The 15939-nt window shown below is 50.0% G+C and overlaps 1 protein-coding gene across 1 annotated transcript in view; it reads left to right on the plus strand.

The window, feature by feature from the left end:
- The window catches only part of KMT2C (lysine methyltransferase 2C), a 213577-nt gene that overhangs the window by 168511 nt on the left and 29127 nt on the right, over window positions 1-15939 (plus strand). The window contains exons 34-41 of the mRNA XM_054593417.1: window positions 1503-1576; window positions 2669-2851; window positions 3243-5072; window positions 5518-5804; window positions 8309-10116; window positions 11138-11249; window positions 14349-14427; window positions 15578-15641. Coding sequence (XP_054449392.1) covers window positions 1503-1576; window positions 2669-2851; window positions 3243-5072; window positions 5518-5804; window positions 8309-10116; window positions 11138-11249; window positions 14349-14427; window positions 15578-15641 — 4437 coding nt within the window. The remainder of the gene's footprint in view (window positions 1-1502; window positions 1577-2668; window positions 2852-3242; window positions 5073-5517; window positions 5805-8308; window positions 10117-11137; window positions 11250-14348; window positions 14428-15577; window positions 15642-15939) is intronic.

Genomic DNA, 15939 nt, shown 5'->3' on the forward strand with positions numbered 1-15939 from the left:
GGATGACTGTGCGCAACGCAACGTTTCCCCGAATCTCTGGCAACATCTCCATTTCCTTGGTCCTAGGCCCTGGGCCCATTGGCCTGTTCCCCAGAAGCTAATTGCAATGCATGAAATGATCTGCTTTCCAGCTCCTAGAGACTTTATAAATATGTGGAAGTCAGTGCTGTGTTATAGGCGTAACTACAAAAATTTTCCTGGAACAGAGTAAAAAATACTGTTAGATGACATCGGGCTCAGTTCTTAAGTCCCGCCCCCTCAGAACTAACTCAGGTACAGTCTCTTTCCCTGCGTCCAGTCTGAGTGCATGGAGAGAGCAGGCGACACAATGGCAGCCTTTCTGGACATCGTGCCTGACCGGGGCGAGCCCTGGGGTGACGCCACGCTGCGGGGAGGGTGCTGTGTGCGGGTGCCACTTTGCCACGCTGAGGCCAAGCCGCCAGGCACCTGCACTTGGGTGGCCCCGCTCTGTTAGGGGCGTTTTCGGTGCAGCCTCCGCAGGGTTCTGTCCACACAGTGCCCACAGGTGTCCTCTGCCTGCACCACGCCTGGCTGGACCGAGGCACTTGCCATCGGTGCCAGTTGTCCGTAGAGTAGAGGGCAAGTTTGTTTTTCAGGCACCTAATTTTTTCCAACGACTTCCCTGTGAGATTCTAGACCCCCATGAAGTAGCATCTCAACGCTGCTGGCCTGTCAGCTGAGATCTTTTACCACTGGCCTTTCTCCTCTCTTCCTCCTTCCCTCCCTCCTTCCTTTTAAAGTGGACTCAATTTTAATTGTTTGTGCCTTAACTGCTAACTGCTCATCTCACCCAAACTTCGCTTATATTGTCCTGATGCTGAATTGCATAGAAATGGCTTGAAAGTGTCACTTCTCCACGTCTGTGAGATTCTTATCTACAATAACACTGACTTCCTTTTGGTCCAAAGGACAGACTCCTCTTGAGGACGATGTCTTACAAAACTTTTAGCTTTGGTTCTGATAACAGCTTTGGTTGAGGGAACTTCTTGTACAGAGTCCAGCAGAAGGAAGGCCTGCTTGAGTGTGGCTGGTAGGGTAATAATATGGGTGTGATAATTTATAGTTTTAATGCAAATGTTTCGCCTAAAATGTCCTATGGTGCGCTTGAGTGTGATATTGTTACGTTACAGAATGATGTGCTTATGATTTTGTAATAAAAATTTGTCATTAAAAAGGGGCATTATTTGTGCCGGACCCTGTGTTTGGCTTAAATTTATCTTGGCTGCCTAGCCCCTTTGGTTTAAAAACATCCTACTTCTATCACGAGATTGTTACTAAGGCAACACACACTTTACTCAGAAAGTATTTCGTTAACCAGCTGTGTTCATGAACTTTGCACTGCACAGAGATCGTGGCACAGGGCCCCTTGGTTGTGAAAACCCAGCCAAGGGGAGTTCAGGTGTCAGCAGTCCCTCGGCCTTTGCCCTGGGCCACGTCCCCACTGGACTCTGAAACGTGCGCGCCATTTCCTTTCGTTGCAGACTGGACCACCAGAGTGAAACAGATTGCTAAGTTGTGGAGAAAAGCAAGTTCACAGGAAAGAGCGCCATACGTGGTATTTACCTAAAAAGTCCTATGCGTTGTCTCGGAATATAATACCTGTGCTGTACTTTTATTGTCTTAGGTTAATAAAAAGATTTCGCATTGCAGAAGCATATGTTAGTACTTGTACATCTGACAAACAGCTTTGTTTTCATAGTGATTTCCTAAATCTTTATGTCTGAATATGAAGTGTGGCATTTTTATATTAACAGATCCAGGATGTTGAAGATTGAAGTCAGTTATTTTAGGAACATGTTTAATTCATTTCACTTCAAAATTGTTTTCTCTCTTCAGAAGAGCACTTGTGAGATTGCATTCATGTGCCATTGTTTTCTGACACAATAGCTACTTTTGTATAGAGTTCAGTAGAAAATTGTCCTGTAACTTGAAAGAGACATATCTAGACACCTTTATGGAGCATTTGAAATACACACTTCGCGAAGAATCATTCAGGAAGTAATTAGATTCATAGTTCTGATGATGAATTATTTCCCAAAAGGCCAAATTAAGATTGTCAATTGGACCCAAGTCCTTGCTTTCATTTTAAAGCATATTAAATTGATATTATTGTTTTGAAAAAACATACACAGCTATTTTCCAACTTGATCTTCTGCACACATACTGTCAGTAACAGTAACTGTTTGAACGCAGGAGAAATCATTTTGGACATGTCGACAACACTTTTGTTTTACCTTCACCGTGGGAAGTAGTGACAAGCTCGAGATAGTGTTCTTGGTGTTAGGCTTCAAGTTCCAGATTGTAGATTTGGAGGGTCACTGTGGTATTTTTCTTTTCTCTAAATTGAGCGAATTGTAGATTCCTCCCGTTTTGAAGGGTCTGTTGGGAAAATTAGGGTCGCAAACACCAGATGATCCGGGTCTCCAGCCCCATGCAGACAGACGGTGACTCGCGGCAGGAGGGAGCGGGAGGGGCGGTGCCCGCGTCCTTCCGCGCACGGGCTGTGAGGGCCGAAGGGCTCTGCCTTACTCCATGCAGCCTTTTCTTGCTTTTATATGATGAAGCTCAATGTAGTTTTGTTTTATTTTTATTTCTTAAAACTTGTTAGTGTGTACTTGGAGATAATTTTCTTACCCTGTTTTCAAAGCAAAAAGCCAGAGACAACAGAGCTGCCTTGCGCATTAACAAAGTGCAGATGTCAAATGACTCCCTGCGGCGGCAGCAGCACCAGGACAGCGCGGACCCTGGCTCTCGGGCAGACTCGGAGCTCTTCAAGGACCCTCTGAAGCAGCGGGAGTCGGAGCACGAGCAGGAGTGGAAGTTCCGACAGGTGTGTGGGGCTTTGTGGTGTGTGAGAAGCGGCTTTTTTTAAATTGCATTTTTGCTTGAAGAGAGCTGTTTATGTCATCTCAGGATATGGGCTTATTAGAACATAAACATTTATTTAGAAACAGACTTTCCTTTCTCAGTAGAACATCCCTAAGTTGCTGTGAGACGTTGGCAGAGGTGCTGGGCATGAGCCAAGCAGGACGCAGAGATGCCGCCTCCTGCACAGGGGCGTCCGGCTCGGGCATGGGTGTGCCCCGGTAGGGCGGGCAGCCTCAGACGCGTGCGTTCTCAACAGAGCTAAGAATTAACTTCGAGAGAGCCAGCAGCCTGTCCCTGTGACACTTACGTTCTTCCTTAACCACACGATTGCTTCCTCTTCCCAAATTCAACAGCAAATGCGCCAGAAGAGTAAGCAGCAGGCGAAGATCGAAGCCTCCCAGAAGCTCGAGCAGGTGAAGAGCGAGCAGCAGCAGCTGCAGCAGTCGGGGTCGCAGCCTCTGCCGGTGCCGTCCGGCTCAGACACGCCGAGCAGCGGGATGCAGAGCCCCTCCACCCCTCAGCCCGGCAGCGGAAGCTTGTCTCCTGCACAGTCATTCCATAAAGACCTGTTTACAAAACCGCTCCCCGGCACCCCCACGTCTGCGTCGGCCGATGACGTCTTTGTGAAGCCACAGGCCCCGCCTCCTCCCGCCACCCCGTCCCGGGCCCCTCTCCAGGAGAGCCTGCCGCCCGCCCAGCCGCCCTCCCCGCAGGTGTTCCCGCCTGGCCCCCCCAACTCCCGACCGCCGTCTCCAGCGGACCCTTATGCGAAAATGGTTGGTACCCCAAGGCCGCTTCCGGGGGGCCATGGCTTTTCCAGAAGAACTGCTGCGGGCCCGGTGGAAAGCTGTGCATCTCTGTCCTCAGGACCGAGGCCCGCTCAGGTGGGCGAGAACACAGCCAGGCGGCCGTCCCCCATCAGAGAGTGCGGTTCTTCCTCCTCCTCGACAAGTAGCGACCCCTATGCAAAGCCTCCGGACACGCCCCGGCCGGTGGCGGCAGAACCGGGCCCCAAGCCCCTGGGCCTGCCCCACCCTCCAGTCGTCTCAGAGCAAACCGCCAAAGGTCCTCTGGCAGCTGCCCCCAACGACCCCTTCACGAAGCCATCTCCGCGGACAGACGCGTTTCAAAGGCAGCGGATCCCTGACCCGTACGCACGGCCCTTGCTGACGCCCGCACCTCTGGATAGTGGTCCTGGGCCTTTTAAGACTCCGATGCAGCCTCCTCCGCCCTCTCAGGACCCCTACGGGCCTGGCACGCAGGCACCTAGGCGCCTGCCCGTGGACCCTTACGACAGGCCTGCCCTGACGCCCAGGCCCGCGGACAGCTTCTCTCCGAGCCAGTCCAGCGACCCGTACGGCCAGCCGCCCCTCGCCCCGCACCCGGCCATGGCCGAGGCTTTTGCCCACCCCTCCAGGGCCTTTCCCCCGCCCGGAGCCACGTCGAGGCCGACGTCTCAGGACCCGTACTCTCAGCCCTCAGGACCACCTCGCTCCAACCCAGACCCTTATTCTCAGCCCCCTGGCACCCCCCGACCCCCCACGATTGACCCTTACAGTCAGCAGCCGCCGACCCCGAGGCCACCGACCCAGGCAGACTTGTTCGTCGCGCCTGCAACCAGTCAGAGGCACCCTGACCCATACGCTCATCCTCCTGGAACACCAAGACCCGGAGTTTCTGTTTTTTACTCTCAGCCACCAGCAACCCCAAGGCCAAGGGTTTCCGAGGGTTTTACTCGGTCGTCAATGACAAGACCTGTCCTCATGTCAAGTCAGGATGCATTCCTGCAGGCAGCGCAGAGCCGGGGCGTGGCTTTACCTGGCCCAGCGGGGAGGCCACCCGATACCTGTTCCCAAACACCCGGGCCGCCTGGACCGGGCCTGGCGGACGCCTTCAGCCGCGTCTCCCCCTCTGCTGCTCGGGACCCCTATGACCAGCCCCCCATGACTCCAAGGTCTCAGGCTGACGCTTTCGGGACAAGTCCAGTTGCTCCTGATACTGCTGACCAGCCTCGGCCCGGGTCCGAGGGGAACTTCAGTGCCCCTCCCAATGCCCCCATGAACTCTCAAGGCCCACAGTTTCCCAGTGTCTCCCAGCTTCCTGGCCCCACACCAGCCTCAGGGGCCGCCGAGACCCAGGGCACCGTCAACATGTCTCAGGCGGACACAGAGAAGCTGAGACAGGTGAGCACATCGTGTGTTTTCAGATACGCTGCTTGGGTTATTTGAGAAAGTTAATCATTTCATCAAACTGAGTAATTTCTACACAAATGTAAAAGTGTATCTTCTATGTAATTTGTAAGACTACAAACAAGAAAAATGAAAGTTGTAAAATTAACACCAGTTCAGTTGGATTTATTACAAATCTACTTTCAGTATTTATGGATTTTTAGGGGACTTCTTCAGTAGGAGAGCTTTCAATTTTGTGATAGTCGTCGGGCAAGGAAAAGACCCCAAATGATCAATTTATGTGTTATAATCTATTGAATAGTTAAGTGTAACTAGTGCTTCATCAAACTTTAAAACCTAAGACTTTTTAAACGTTACCATAGTCACATATCGGAAGCACGAGGGTTTAGAAAGCCATCAGTTACCAGAAATCCCAGTGACTTTCGCTTCTTTCCTCCAGCGGCAGAAGTTGCGTGAAATGATTCTGCAGCAGCAGCAGCAGAAGAAGATGGCAGGTCGGCAGGAGAAGGGGCCGCCGGGCCCGGCCGCTGCGCCGCCTCCCCTGCAGCGCTGGCAGCCCGAGGGCAACAGCCCCGCTTTCAGCAGGCCCCCGCCCCCCTACCCTGGGGGCCTCCGGTCGGCCGTCATCCCTGCGCTGGGGCCGAGGTACCCTGTCTTCCCAAAAGATCCGCGTGGACCCTACACCCCTGATGTTACTGGTATGGGGATGCGACCTCATGGATTCAGGTAATGCCTTTCCTTCCACGCCGGGCTTAAAGCGCTTAGATTGCGATTCGAAGGAGGGACTAGACAAATGCAGTCGCTCCCGATAGGTTGTCGCTGCTTTTTACTTCATCCCGCAGAGATGTGACCACTGGTATCTCCTCTGATGGATGCGAGGTCATGGGTTTTTAGTTTGTTTGTTTTTTTTAAATCTACTTATTTATTTTTAGAGAGGGGAAGGAGGGAGAAAGAGAGGGAACAAAACATCTGTGGGTTGCATGCCCCCAGCTGGGGACCTGGCTTGCAACCAGGCCTGCGCCCTGACTGGGAATCGAACCAGCGACCTTTCCATTCACAGGCTGGCGCTCAGTCCACTGAGCCACACCAGCCAGGGCACGAGGTCATGGATTTTTTAAAAACACCAAGTTTTTGTTGAGATTGGAAAATACTTAAAGATTGATCATCAGAAAAATAGGTAACAGTCAAGTTTATGGACATGTCGGTTGGCTCAACCACAGACAGCTCAGCAATACCTTTGACTTACAGAAGGGTTCACTTAATAGGAATTTATAGGCACAAAGAAACATCCAAAGTTATTCTTTTAACCATTGGTTATTAAACAGTCAAAAAAAGGTAGAAATTACCTAAATCTCCATCTGCAATAATAGTAAATAATCGTGATGGCTAATATTTATTTAGTGTTTACTTTGTGTAAAGCACTGTTCTATGCACTTGGGGGATTTATCTCATCAAATCTTTGCATTGGTTCAGTTATACTCATCTTAGAGGTAGAGAGGCATAAGACTCAAATAGTTAAATATGTTATGATATATCTATATTGTAGAGTACAGAACCGCTGTGAAAAACGTTGTGCTTTCATGATTGATACAAAAGATCTTTTTGGCTTAGCTGGAAAAATAGATTATAAACAATTTCATATGTGTACAACTACATAAATTCGTAGGTAAATGTCTTGAATGATATCCGACCAGGTTAACAGTGGTTACCAGAAAATTTTAAGGTGATGTTTTATATTGTATATTTTTATGTTGCTTGGTGGTTTGTTTTTTTGTTTTCTTTTTTTAGTTGAATCATATTTTATGGCAGGAAAAAACACACTATTTTCATTTAAACATTTTTTTTCTTTCTGGAAATTACTTCATTTTCTCTTGTTACCCTTAGAAAGAAGAGTTTTGTTTGTTTGAGAATAGTCCAGACTTGTGGAAGCTGAGGTCAGGAAGGACTAGAATGAATTACACAGAAATAAAAGTGAACCATAGATAGGTCTCGGCCAGTGCAGCACGCTGGGCGCCGTCCTTGGAGGGTTTAGCACCCGACCGACCACACGTGGGCCCCGAAGCGGCTTCGCCCTGACTGCCCGCAGGGCCGGGGCCGGTCTCGGCCGTGTCCTGCCCCGGACCTCGCCGGTTCCGCAGCTGGGCTTCTTGCCAGTGATTTTCTCAAGTAATTTAAAATTTTGGATTGTTTTATCTGTAACAACTCTGAAGCCCCTGAACGCCCCTTCGGTTGTTAGGCATTGACTGTGTTAGGGCTGCATCACAGCCGCCCCCGGGCGCTCTGAGAGGAACCACCGCACCCGGTCGCAGCGCCCCGTGCCAGGAGGCATGCGGGTTCTCCTCCAGCTTCCGGTTTCAGTCCGCACTGTGGACACCGCGGAGATTCCCACAGCGAGAGCATGCTCTCCTCCGGGAGCTCTTTGTGAGGAGATAGCGTTGTAAAGTTAACGGGTGTTTTGTTCTGTTTTGAAGTGGCGAGTGGAAAGGTGAAAGCCTGACATGCGCCCAGGTGTGCCGAGGAGCGAGTTAAGATGCTCTTCTAGGTTTGGCGGACACACTTTCAGTCCAGAGCCACCTCTGTGTCAATTGTCTTACCCTTATTTTCCTTTTTCCTCCTCAATTTTAACTTATGGCTGCTCTGTTTTCATGCTTATTTATAAACTGCCTTTACTTCTCTCTAGAATGAGGTACTATATAAATACTAAGGCAGTCTTATACTTTATTCATTTGCTGAATCTTTACAGTTAATACCTATTGGTCTTTGTCTCTTACTACCTCCCGCCTTCCTCCCTTTCAAGCAAACGGGTCAGTCTGTCCAGTCCTCAGGCTCCACTTCGTCTCCTCTGTACAGAGGCCTGTCAGACTCTTTAGAACCATTTGTAAGACCACCTGCCTTCATTCCGGCCTCCTCCATAGACCCTCCCTGACTGTAGAAAAGAGAGACAGACTCACGCCAGCTCCAACAGTGTTATGCCTGTTTCCGGATGGTCGATTCCACCTGCGTGGTCACTGCTCCTGTGCCTTCATTTGTTACCTGGCACACATGTGTCTTGAGAGCTGATACGGGGCCCATTACAAGTGCTCTCTAATCATGATTGTTTTTGTCTTTGCTAAGTCATTGTATTTAGCAACACTTGTATCTGAGTTTAATCTAAAACTTTTCCTTTTCTCAAGTTAATATTAAGTGCAGTCAAACGCGTAATATTAACCACCCGCCTTTTCGCCTCCTAGGTTTGGGTTCCCAGGAGGCGGTCACGCCCCGCTGTCCGGGCAGGAGCGCTTCCTCGTGCCGCCTCAGCAGATGCCAGGCCCTGCAGGCCCCCCGCAGCTGAGAAGGTCGATGTCCGTGGATGTGCCCAGGCCCGTGGCCACCCCGCAGATGGGCAGTCCGGTTGGGCTTGCACAGCACTTCCCTCCGCAGAGCCTGCCTGTCCAGCAGCATAACATCCTGGGCCAGGCGTTCATTGAGCTGAGACACAGGGCCCCCGAGGGGAGGCCTCGGCTGCCCTTCGCTGCTCCTCCTGGCGGCGCACTAGAGGGCCCCCCGCCCCCGAGGCATGGGGCCTTCCTGCCCCGGCCGGACCTGGCAGGCCCCCGGCACGCTGACACCCTGAGACGGCCTCCCCAAGGTCTACCTCATCCGCCACCTGTGCATCCCAGTCTGGACCAGGTGCCGCCGCCTCGCCCGGAGCAGGGGCATCCTGTCCACTCATCTCTGGTCATGAGGTCGCTGGGTCAGCCCTTAGGTGGCGAATTTTCAGAGACTCCTTTGTCAGCGTCGACACCAGCTGAAACACCATCTGATCATTTACAGGCACCTGCCCAGCCTGCGGATGGTCTTGAAGAAAAACTTGATTCTGATGACCCATCTGTAAAAGAACTAGATGTTAAAGACCTTGAGGGGGTTGAAGTCAAAGACTTGGATGATGAAGATCTTGAAAACTTAAATCTAGATGCAGAGGACGGCAAGGGCGATGAATTGGATACTTTAGGGAACTTAGAGACGAACGATCCCAACCTGGATGACCTCTTGCGGTCGGGAGAATTCGATATCATTGCATATACAGACCCAGAGCTGGACCTCGGAGATAAGAAAAGCATGTTCAACGAGGAACTCGACCTGAACGTCCCAGTGGAGGACAAGTTAGACAGTCAGTGTGTATCTACTGAACCAAAAAAAAAGGAGCAGAAAGATGAAACTGGGGGGCCTCCTGATAAACCTTCTCCATGGAGAAAATCCACCGCTGCCAGCGACATCAAGACAGAAGTCCCGTCCCCACCTTCTAAAGGGGAAGCCAAATGTGAAGGTGACAACAGCGAGGAGGGTAAAGGCCACGGTGACACGCCCTGCTCCCAGGCTGCCGCCCCCCCAGAGGGCGGCGACGGGGCGGATGCGGCTCCTCCGCAGCCCCGTGAAGCCGAGCCCCCGGACAGAAGGCCTCAGCGTGAGTCTGCGGCCTGCGTCGCCGGCGGCGCCCAGGGGCCCCCTCCGTTGCCTGCTGAAGACGCAGTCAATTCTTGCGGCGCAACTGGGGCGGCGCCTGTCCTTTCTAGTTTACTTGCTAACGAAAAACCGGATAACTCAGACCTGCGGCCGTTGGGGTCTCCACCACCAACCCTGCCAGCCTCGCCCTCTGGTCATGTGTCCAGTTTGCCGCCGCCTCTCCTGACGCCGCCTGGCCCTGTTCTGGAGAGTGCCATGAACGCCAGCATGACAGCGGGCCCGCGGGCAGGCCATGCCTTCCCCCCGGGCGCGCAGGTAAATCCAGGGTTCCTTCAGGGCCCGTCCGCAGCCACCCACGGTTTCGGGACAGGGACACCTGCAAACCAAACCATGCCTCATCCGAGCCAGCCTGGGCCGCAGCCGCTGATGGCCCCCCCAGCGCTGGCCCAGCAGGGCAGAGAGAGGCCCCTGCTCCTGGAGGAGCAGCCGCTCCTGCTGCAGGACCTGCTGGACCAAGAGAGGCAGGAGCAGCAGCAGCAGAGGCAGATGCAGGCCATGATCCGGCAGCGGTCGGAGCCCTTCTTCCCCAACATCGGTAGGAGCGCCTTGCACTTCGGACGTGGTCGCCGCGGGCCTTGGGGTGGTGGGCGTGTGCCGTGAGGCCTCAGGGTTCGGTTTCAGGGGCCAGAGCAGCAGGGGTCGTGCTCCCGTTCCGCCTGCAAGTTTAGAATGGCAGCGGCTCGGCAGCCCCGAGCTCTTTGGCCCTCGAGGCTGCTTCCCAGGTCTGTCCTGCTGGCCGTTGCTGCCGTGTGTATTCAGAGGCCGTGTGTTTAAAGAAATTACGATGGAATTAAACTTCTTAATTCCATTTGTGTACAAGTGCTCGGCAGGTTTTTGTTATATAAAGCTACTTAACTTACTTCCAGTAGCTTATGAATTTTGGGGGCAAACCCCCCACAAAATGGCAATGCAGCAAAATTGCCTGAGTGCCTCTGATAGTCAGAGTTCGCCGTCCGAGGACACCGGTCTGCGGGCGCTTTCTCCCGACAGCAGCGGCAGCGTTCCGCTCTCCGCACGTCACCCCTGGCGTCACAGGGGCCGTTTCTGTTTCGCTTACACGCCAGAGGTCTTTTCTCACCTACCCTTGCTGCCAGGGTATGTCCTCAAGAAATTTGTATCTTTTTCTCCTAAAGGGTGATAACTAATTTAGTGGAATTCCTTAGTTTTAGAAATAACTGCAAGTTTTCAGCATGTTAACATAACTGAAGAAGCAGTTCTGATTGTTAGCATGTGAAAGTTTGGATGAAAAGGAATTCCACCGCTTTAGACTATTGCTGCATTTCCCTTGTCTTCGACGAGCTTCCTGTTCGCATTCTTGCGGGGCTAAGGCAGGAAAGCCTGCTTCAGTTATGGATCCCTGACGTGCATCGAGGCCAGGCCCACGTTCTTAGGGTCACATCGTTCCTTGCCTGGTCGAGAACTCTGTAATAGCAGTTATTAAATAATAGTGGAGGGTCTAGAAACTGTATAATGTTTGTGATACTTACATTACCTCTAAGTGTAACTTGAACCGAGTACTACGAAACAAATAACTTTAAAATATATTTCTTCTTTAGATTTTGACGCAATTACAGATCCAATAATGAAAGCCAAAATGGTGGCCCTTAAAGGCATCAATAAAGTCATGGCGCAGAACAATATGGGCATGCCACCAATGGCTATGAGCAGGTAGGTGAGGGTGTCCTGTCCTTTGTTCTGCCTTTGTATGAAGTAGTGCGTGAAATTATTACTGGTTCCTACAAAGAACATAGAGTAACTCAAAAACTTATATGAGGGGGACCCAAAAGAAACTGGAATTGTCTTCTGGGGGGCGGGCCCCATGTGGGACAGGCTTCCCCCACGAGGTGGATGCTCCAGGAACCCGTCTGCACCAGTGGGCCACCGGGCGTTGTTGGGAGGGGCTGCGTTCAGCTTCAGTGAAATTTTTTTGAAGACTGTCAGCGCGTTTGGCCATGTCATGATGGGTGGTCTACAGTGCACCTGTCCACACCACGCTCAGTCCTCAGCAGCTTTTGACCAAAAAGGACGGGACCCCTGTGCCCCGCCCTCCCCATGCACCAGATCTCGCCCCAAGCGGCTTTGTTTCCCTGAGTGAAAAAAGTCCTGAAAGGGAAATATTTTGCTGATGTGGAAGAGGCAAAACAAAAAATGGCAGAAGCGGTAAAAGACACCAAAGTCGATAAGTTTCAAAGACTCTTTTGAGCAGTGTAATTAAGTCTCAAGAGGTGTATTGCATCAAATGGGGAGGGTACTTTGAAGGTGACTGAAGCTGAACCATGTAAGAAGCAATGCACAATTTCTATAAATTCCAGGGTGTTTTGGTCCCCCCTCGTGTTGCAGGAATGAACGGCCCTTAACGATGGTTGTGCTGCCAGCTGATGTGACCGCGTGTGAGGATTGGGCTTCCGTTAGTGTCAGGGTGAACGCAATGAATGTCGTAGGGAAGGTGTGGGAGACTGACCTGATTAATCAGGACATCCAGTGTGTTTTTAAAATGTTTTTAACACTCTTCTGTTAAGATGATAGTTTATTTAAACCTGTGATTTTTTTTTTTTTTTTATTTCGTCAAAGGAAAAACGCAGAGAAAAATGTGGAACATTTCAGTAAAGATAGTGAGTAAGGCTCTAAAATAAATGCCCATAAACGAAATTTGAGTAAGAAAAAAATGTGAAGAGGGGAAGAGGGCATTTGAAAGTTAGCAGTTGGAGAATTTGTGCACCTTTTCACTGCGAGCATAAAGAAGGAAATTCCACATTAAAGAAGAGTGTGAGTTGTTTGGCCGTATGAATTCCTAGAGTCCCAGTAGTTATGCCCCCCCGGGGGCAGTATCCTCGGCTTAGATCATAGACCACCATCCGAATTAATGTGGGAGGCTGGGTTTTTTTAAACGCACTTTCATTTACTGCGACACAGACCTGCCGAATCAGACTGTCTGCTGTTGGTGCTGGTCCGTCCGTTTTTAGCAAGCGTGCCAATGGTTCTCACGTAGATTCCTGTTCAACAGCCTCTGCCACTAGGAGGGATAGAGCCTCAGTTGAGCCTCGTTCGCTTGTTGAAAACTTTTTATAGAAGGGATGATTATGGAACGGAACATGAAGGCTGCACGGATGAGGTGCTCGCCCTCCTGGGAGCTCGCCCGCATCTTCCACTCCCCCTCCCCCCACGCCCCCCACAGCCCCGCATCTCCCAAACCCTAGGGGTCCTCCGGAGGCCTGCAGCCAGGGGAGCGGTGGGCAGCGGCAGTGGCTCCCAGGCTCACACCCTCACCCTGTCCCCAAGGCCCTGCTGTTGCTACTTCTACCCCAAGCTCTTCTTGTTTCACTGTCCCCAGCTTTAATAAATGTACTCTTTCAAAATTTAGAAGAAATTAAAAACCCACGTAACTTTAATAACCATGAGACTTCATTTAAATGAGCGGCTCGTAAAGGTTCAGTTCGCCCGCTGAGACAGCGTGGAAGCGGGTCTGACACGTGGCTGGGGGTGCAGCGGCCTGCCCTGCCCCGCCCCACCGCGCTCCTCAGCCCCGCTCTGCCTGCGCAGGGCCGCTTCCTCGTGGGACCCTCCGGGCCTCCAGCGAGGCCTTCGCCTTCAGGACGTTGACTATGCAAAGCCAAAAGCAGTGTTACGAAGGACATAGATTTGAAATGTAGTTATTTGAATCTAAAACTTACAGTATATGTGCTTTTTGATGCATTAACAAATTCAGTAGCAGCTTGAATAATTACTATAACTGCAAAGTAGTAATGAAACTGAATGGGCCCTATTAGGTGTGTGCAACAGCTTTTGTCATGAGAGTGATGACAAAGTCATGGCACCGCTAATACTGTAGTTTGCTGTCTAAAGGCAAAATAGAAGGCAGTTAGGCTAAACTTGGTGTAGCACCTAGTTTAAAAGATGGGCCTTGGAATTAGAGCCCCCGCTGGTTCAGCATCATACCCTGCGAACTGGAGAGGGACCGTGTGTCAGTCACGTGCAGGCCTCGGGTCTGCTGTTCTGCTGGGTGCTCTGAGGCAGTGGCGGCAGCGGCGGCGGCGGGGGCAGCAGCCTTCCCTCAGGGCAGCGGGAGGCTGCGGGGAGGCAGGGCGCGGAGGGGAGCGTGTCCCTGCGCCCTAGGCTGCAGGCAGGGTCCTCGGCACCCACCCGGCGGCCCAATACTTTCACCCACATAGACTTTTTATTTATTGTTCAGAGACTGATTTTTAATTTACTTTAACATTAGATGTACCAAAGTGTACCACAATGTGTGAAACTTCTTGAGAGATACACCTTTATTTAGAATACAAAGTAGCTCACTTTCCAATTATTTTTTATTTTATGGTTTTAGTTCAGAAAAGGCAGTTTTTAAAATAGAGGTTGGAAGAAATAATCTTCTTAGAATGCATGTAATAAAACTCTCTTCACTTGGTTTTTTTCTTTTTATTCAAGAGACCTGAATTCATTGTAGGCTAAGGTGTAGTGGCGCTGGGTCTGATAGAGAAACAACCCTGGCGCGGCCTAGCTGGCTTATCACAGCCCGCGCGTCACTGTGGGGGACGCGATGTGACCTCTCGGACGCTTCCTTCCCTCTGAAGTCGGAAGAGTCTACGCTTTATAGAGGGTGGAGGTGGGGCTAAGTGTGGTCAGCACACACAGACGGTGTCAGCTGACATTCGTGGTGACGAAGATGTTGACATTACTCCTTTTCCCCTGGAAGAGAACAGTGTGAAGCATGTGAAATAACTGTGGGTCTAAAGGCTGGTCACCTGCTGTCTTGTGCTTTGCTCACAGGTTCCCTTTCCCGGGCCAGTCGCTGCCTGGGGCTCAGACAGGCGAAGGCCAGGCTCTCCTGCCGCAGGCCATTCCACAGGTATTGTCCCCGTCCCTCCTAACCTGGCGTTTTCTGCAGAGGGAGTCCACTTCTGGCACCAGTGGGAGCCTTAGGTATTGGCTCAGCAGAAACAAAGCGGTTTTTTAAATTCATTTTTAAGGGAAAGACAAAGTAAGGTGAACCATTCACCATAGTTTCTGAAAAGGATCTGTATGTTTGAGGCTAGAAATCCACATGGAGGGAAACCAAATGCATAGGGTTTTGGGCATTACTTTCGTTTATTTTTAACTCCACAAGGACATTTTCACGTCCTGCATTTTTGGATTTAATTCATTGTTTTTAAAACAATGTTACTTACAGCAAATACTGGTTATAATCACTCTATTCAGATAAAGTCATGTTCTTCTATCTATTCCTTGGAATAACTTAGTTGTTGGACGATTCACCATTCATCATAATCAGCTTTGAGTGTGAACACTTCAGTAGTGTCAGGCAGTGTCAGGGGAGGCAGAGCCGCCCAGCTCATACCTGTCTGCCTGGGACAAAAGAGGAAACTGCCTGCTGAGCCACCTGCTGCATGTCTTTGTGGAATTTTAGTTTCTGGCCAGCCGGTTGTGGTTTAGGTGTGTTACGCTAAGCACTACCCTCTTCACCTTTCAAAGAAGAGAAACCGTCTCAGGCGGTGGAAAAGCATCAGCCTCACAGCCGCATGTTTAATGAGTGTGCATTTGCTGTGTTTGTACATGATAGGGACACCCTTTTTTGCTGTGGATAACTGTGCTGTAGAGTTGAATTTAGTCAATCCAGCGCTCATATTTGTGTCTTAATTGCGAAAGAAACTAGGTAGATTTCATCAGAAAGTGGGGTTTTATGTGATCTCTAGCTACTTGCGAACAATACCTGACTTGCCCTGTACTGTATTTCCGATGGATAACCCTTACCTCAAGTATAATTGTTCTTCAGCTGAAATCTAGAAAATACAACAGTTGAGAGAGAGTTTAATTTAAATTTTCAGAAAATAGGTCATTGCCACTCAATTCATTCTACTTATTAAAATGAGAGTTTTAAAGATGTCTTAGGAAATGAAAGGGGTTTGTTAATCCTTCCATTTCTTTTTTCTTTTTAAAGTTTTTTTCCCCCTTTAACTGAAATGTGGAATAAACCTATTTGTAAATTTTACTTATTTTAGGATGGCAGTATAACACATCAGCTTTCTAGGCCTAATCCTCCAAATTTTGGTCCAGGCTTTGTCAGTAAGTATAAATCTAATAAGTTACCTGTTTTCTGGGGATTACTTGTTTGCACTATATTTGTGTTCTAAAAATTTGAAGTTAGTGTAGGTGTGTTATTTTCAGTCTAAGTGCCCTCATCTTTTATGAGACCTTATTAGGCGTCTTTTCCTTGAGGCATGTATTTTCATTGCTTTTTTTTTTTTTTCTCCCTCTGTGCATGAAGAAGTAGTTAGATAAATATGTTAATACAGAAAATCATCTTCCCCATTCTCTTCAATACTGTTGTTGCTGTTTTTTGTTTTTTTAAAAATATCTATCT

The sequence above is a fragment of the Pteronotus mesoamericanus genome, unplaced genomic scaffold, assembly GCF_021234165.1.
Source record: "Pteronotus mesoamericanus isolate MK-2021 breed Mesoamerican mustached bat unplaced genomic scaffold, CSHL_Meso_final scaffold_409, whole genome shotgun sequence".
NCBI classification, from domain to species: Eukaryota; Metazoa; Chordata; class Mammalia; order Chiroptera; family Mormoopidae; genus Pteronotus; species Pteronotus mesoamericanus.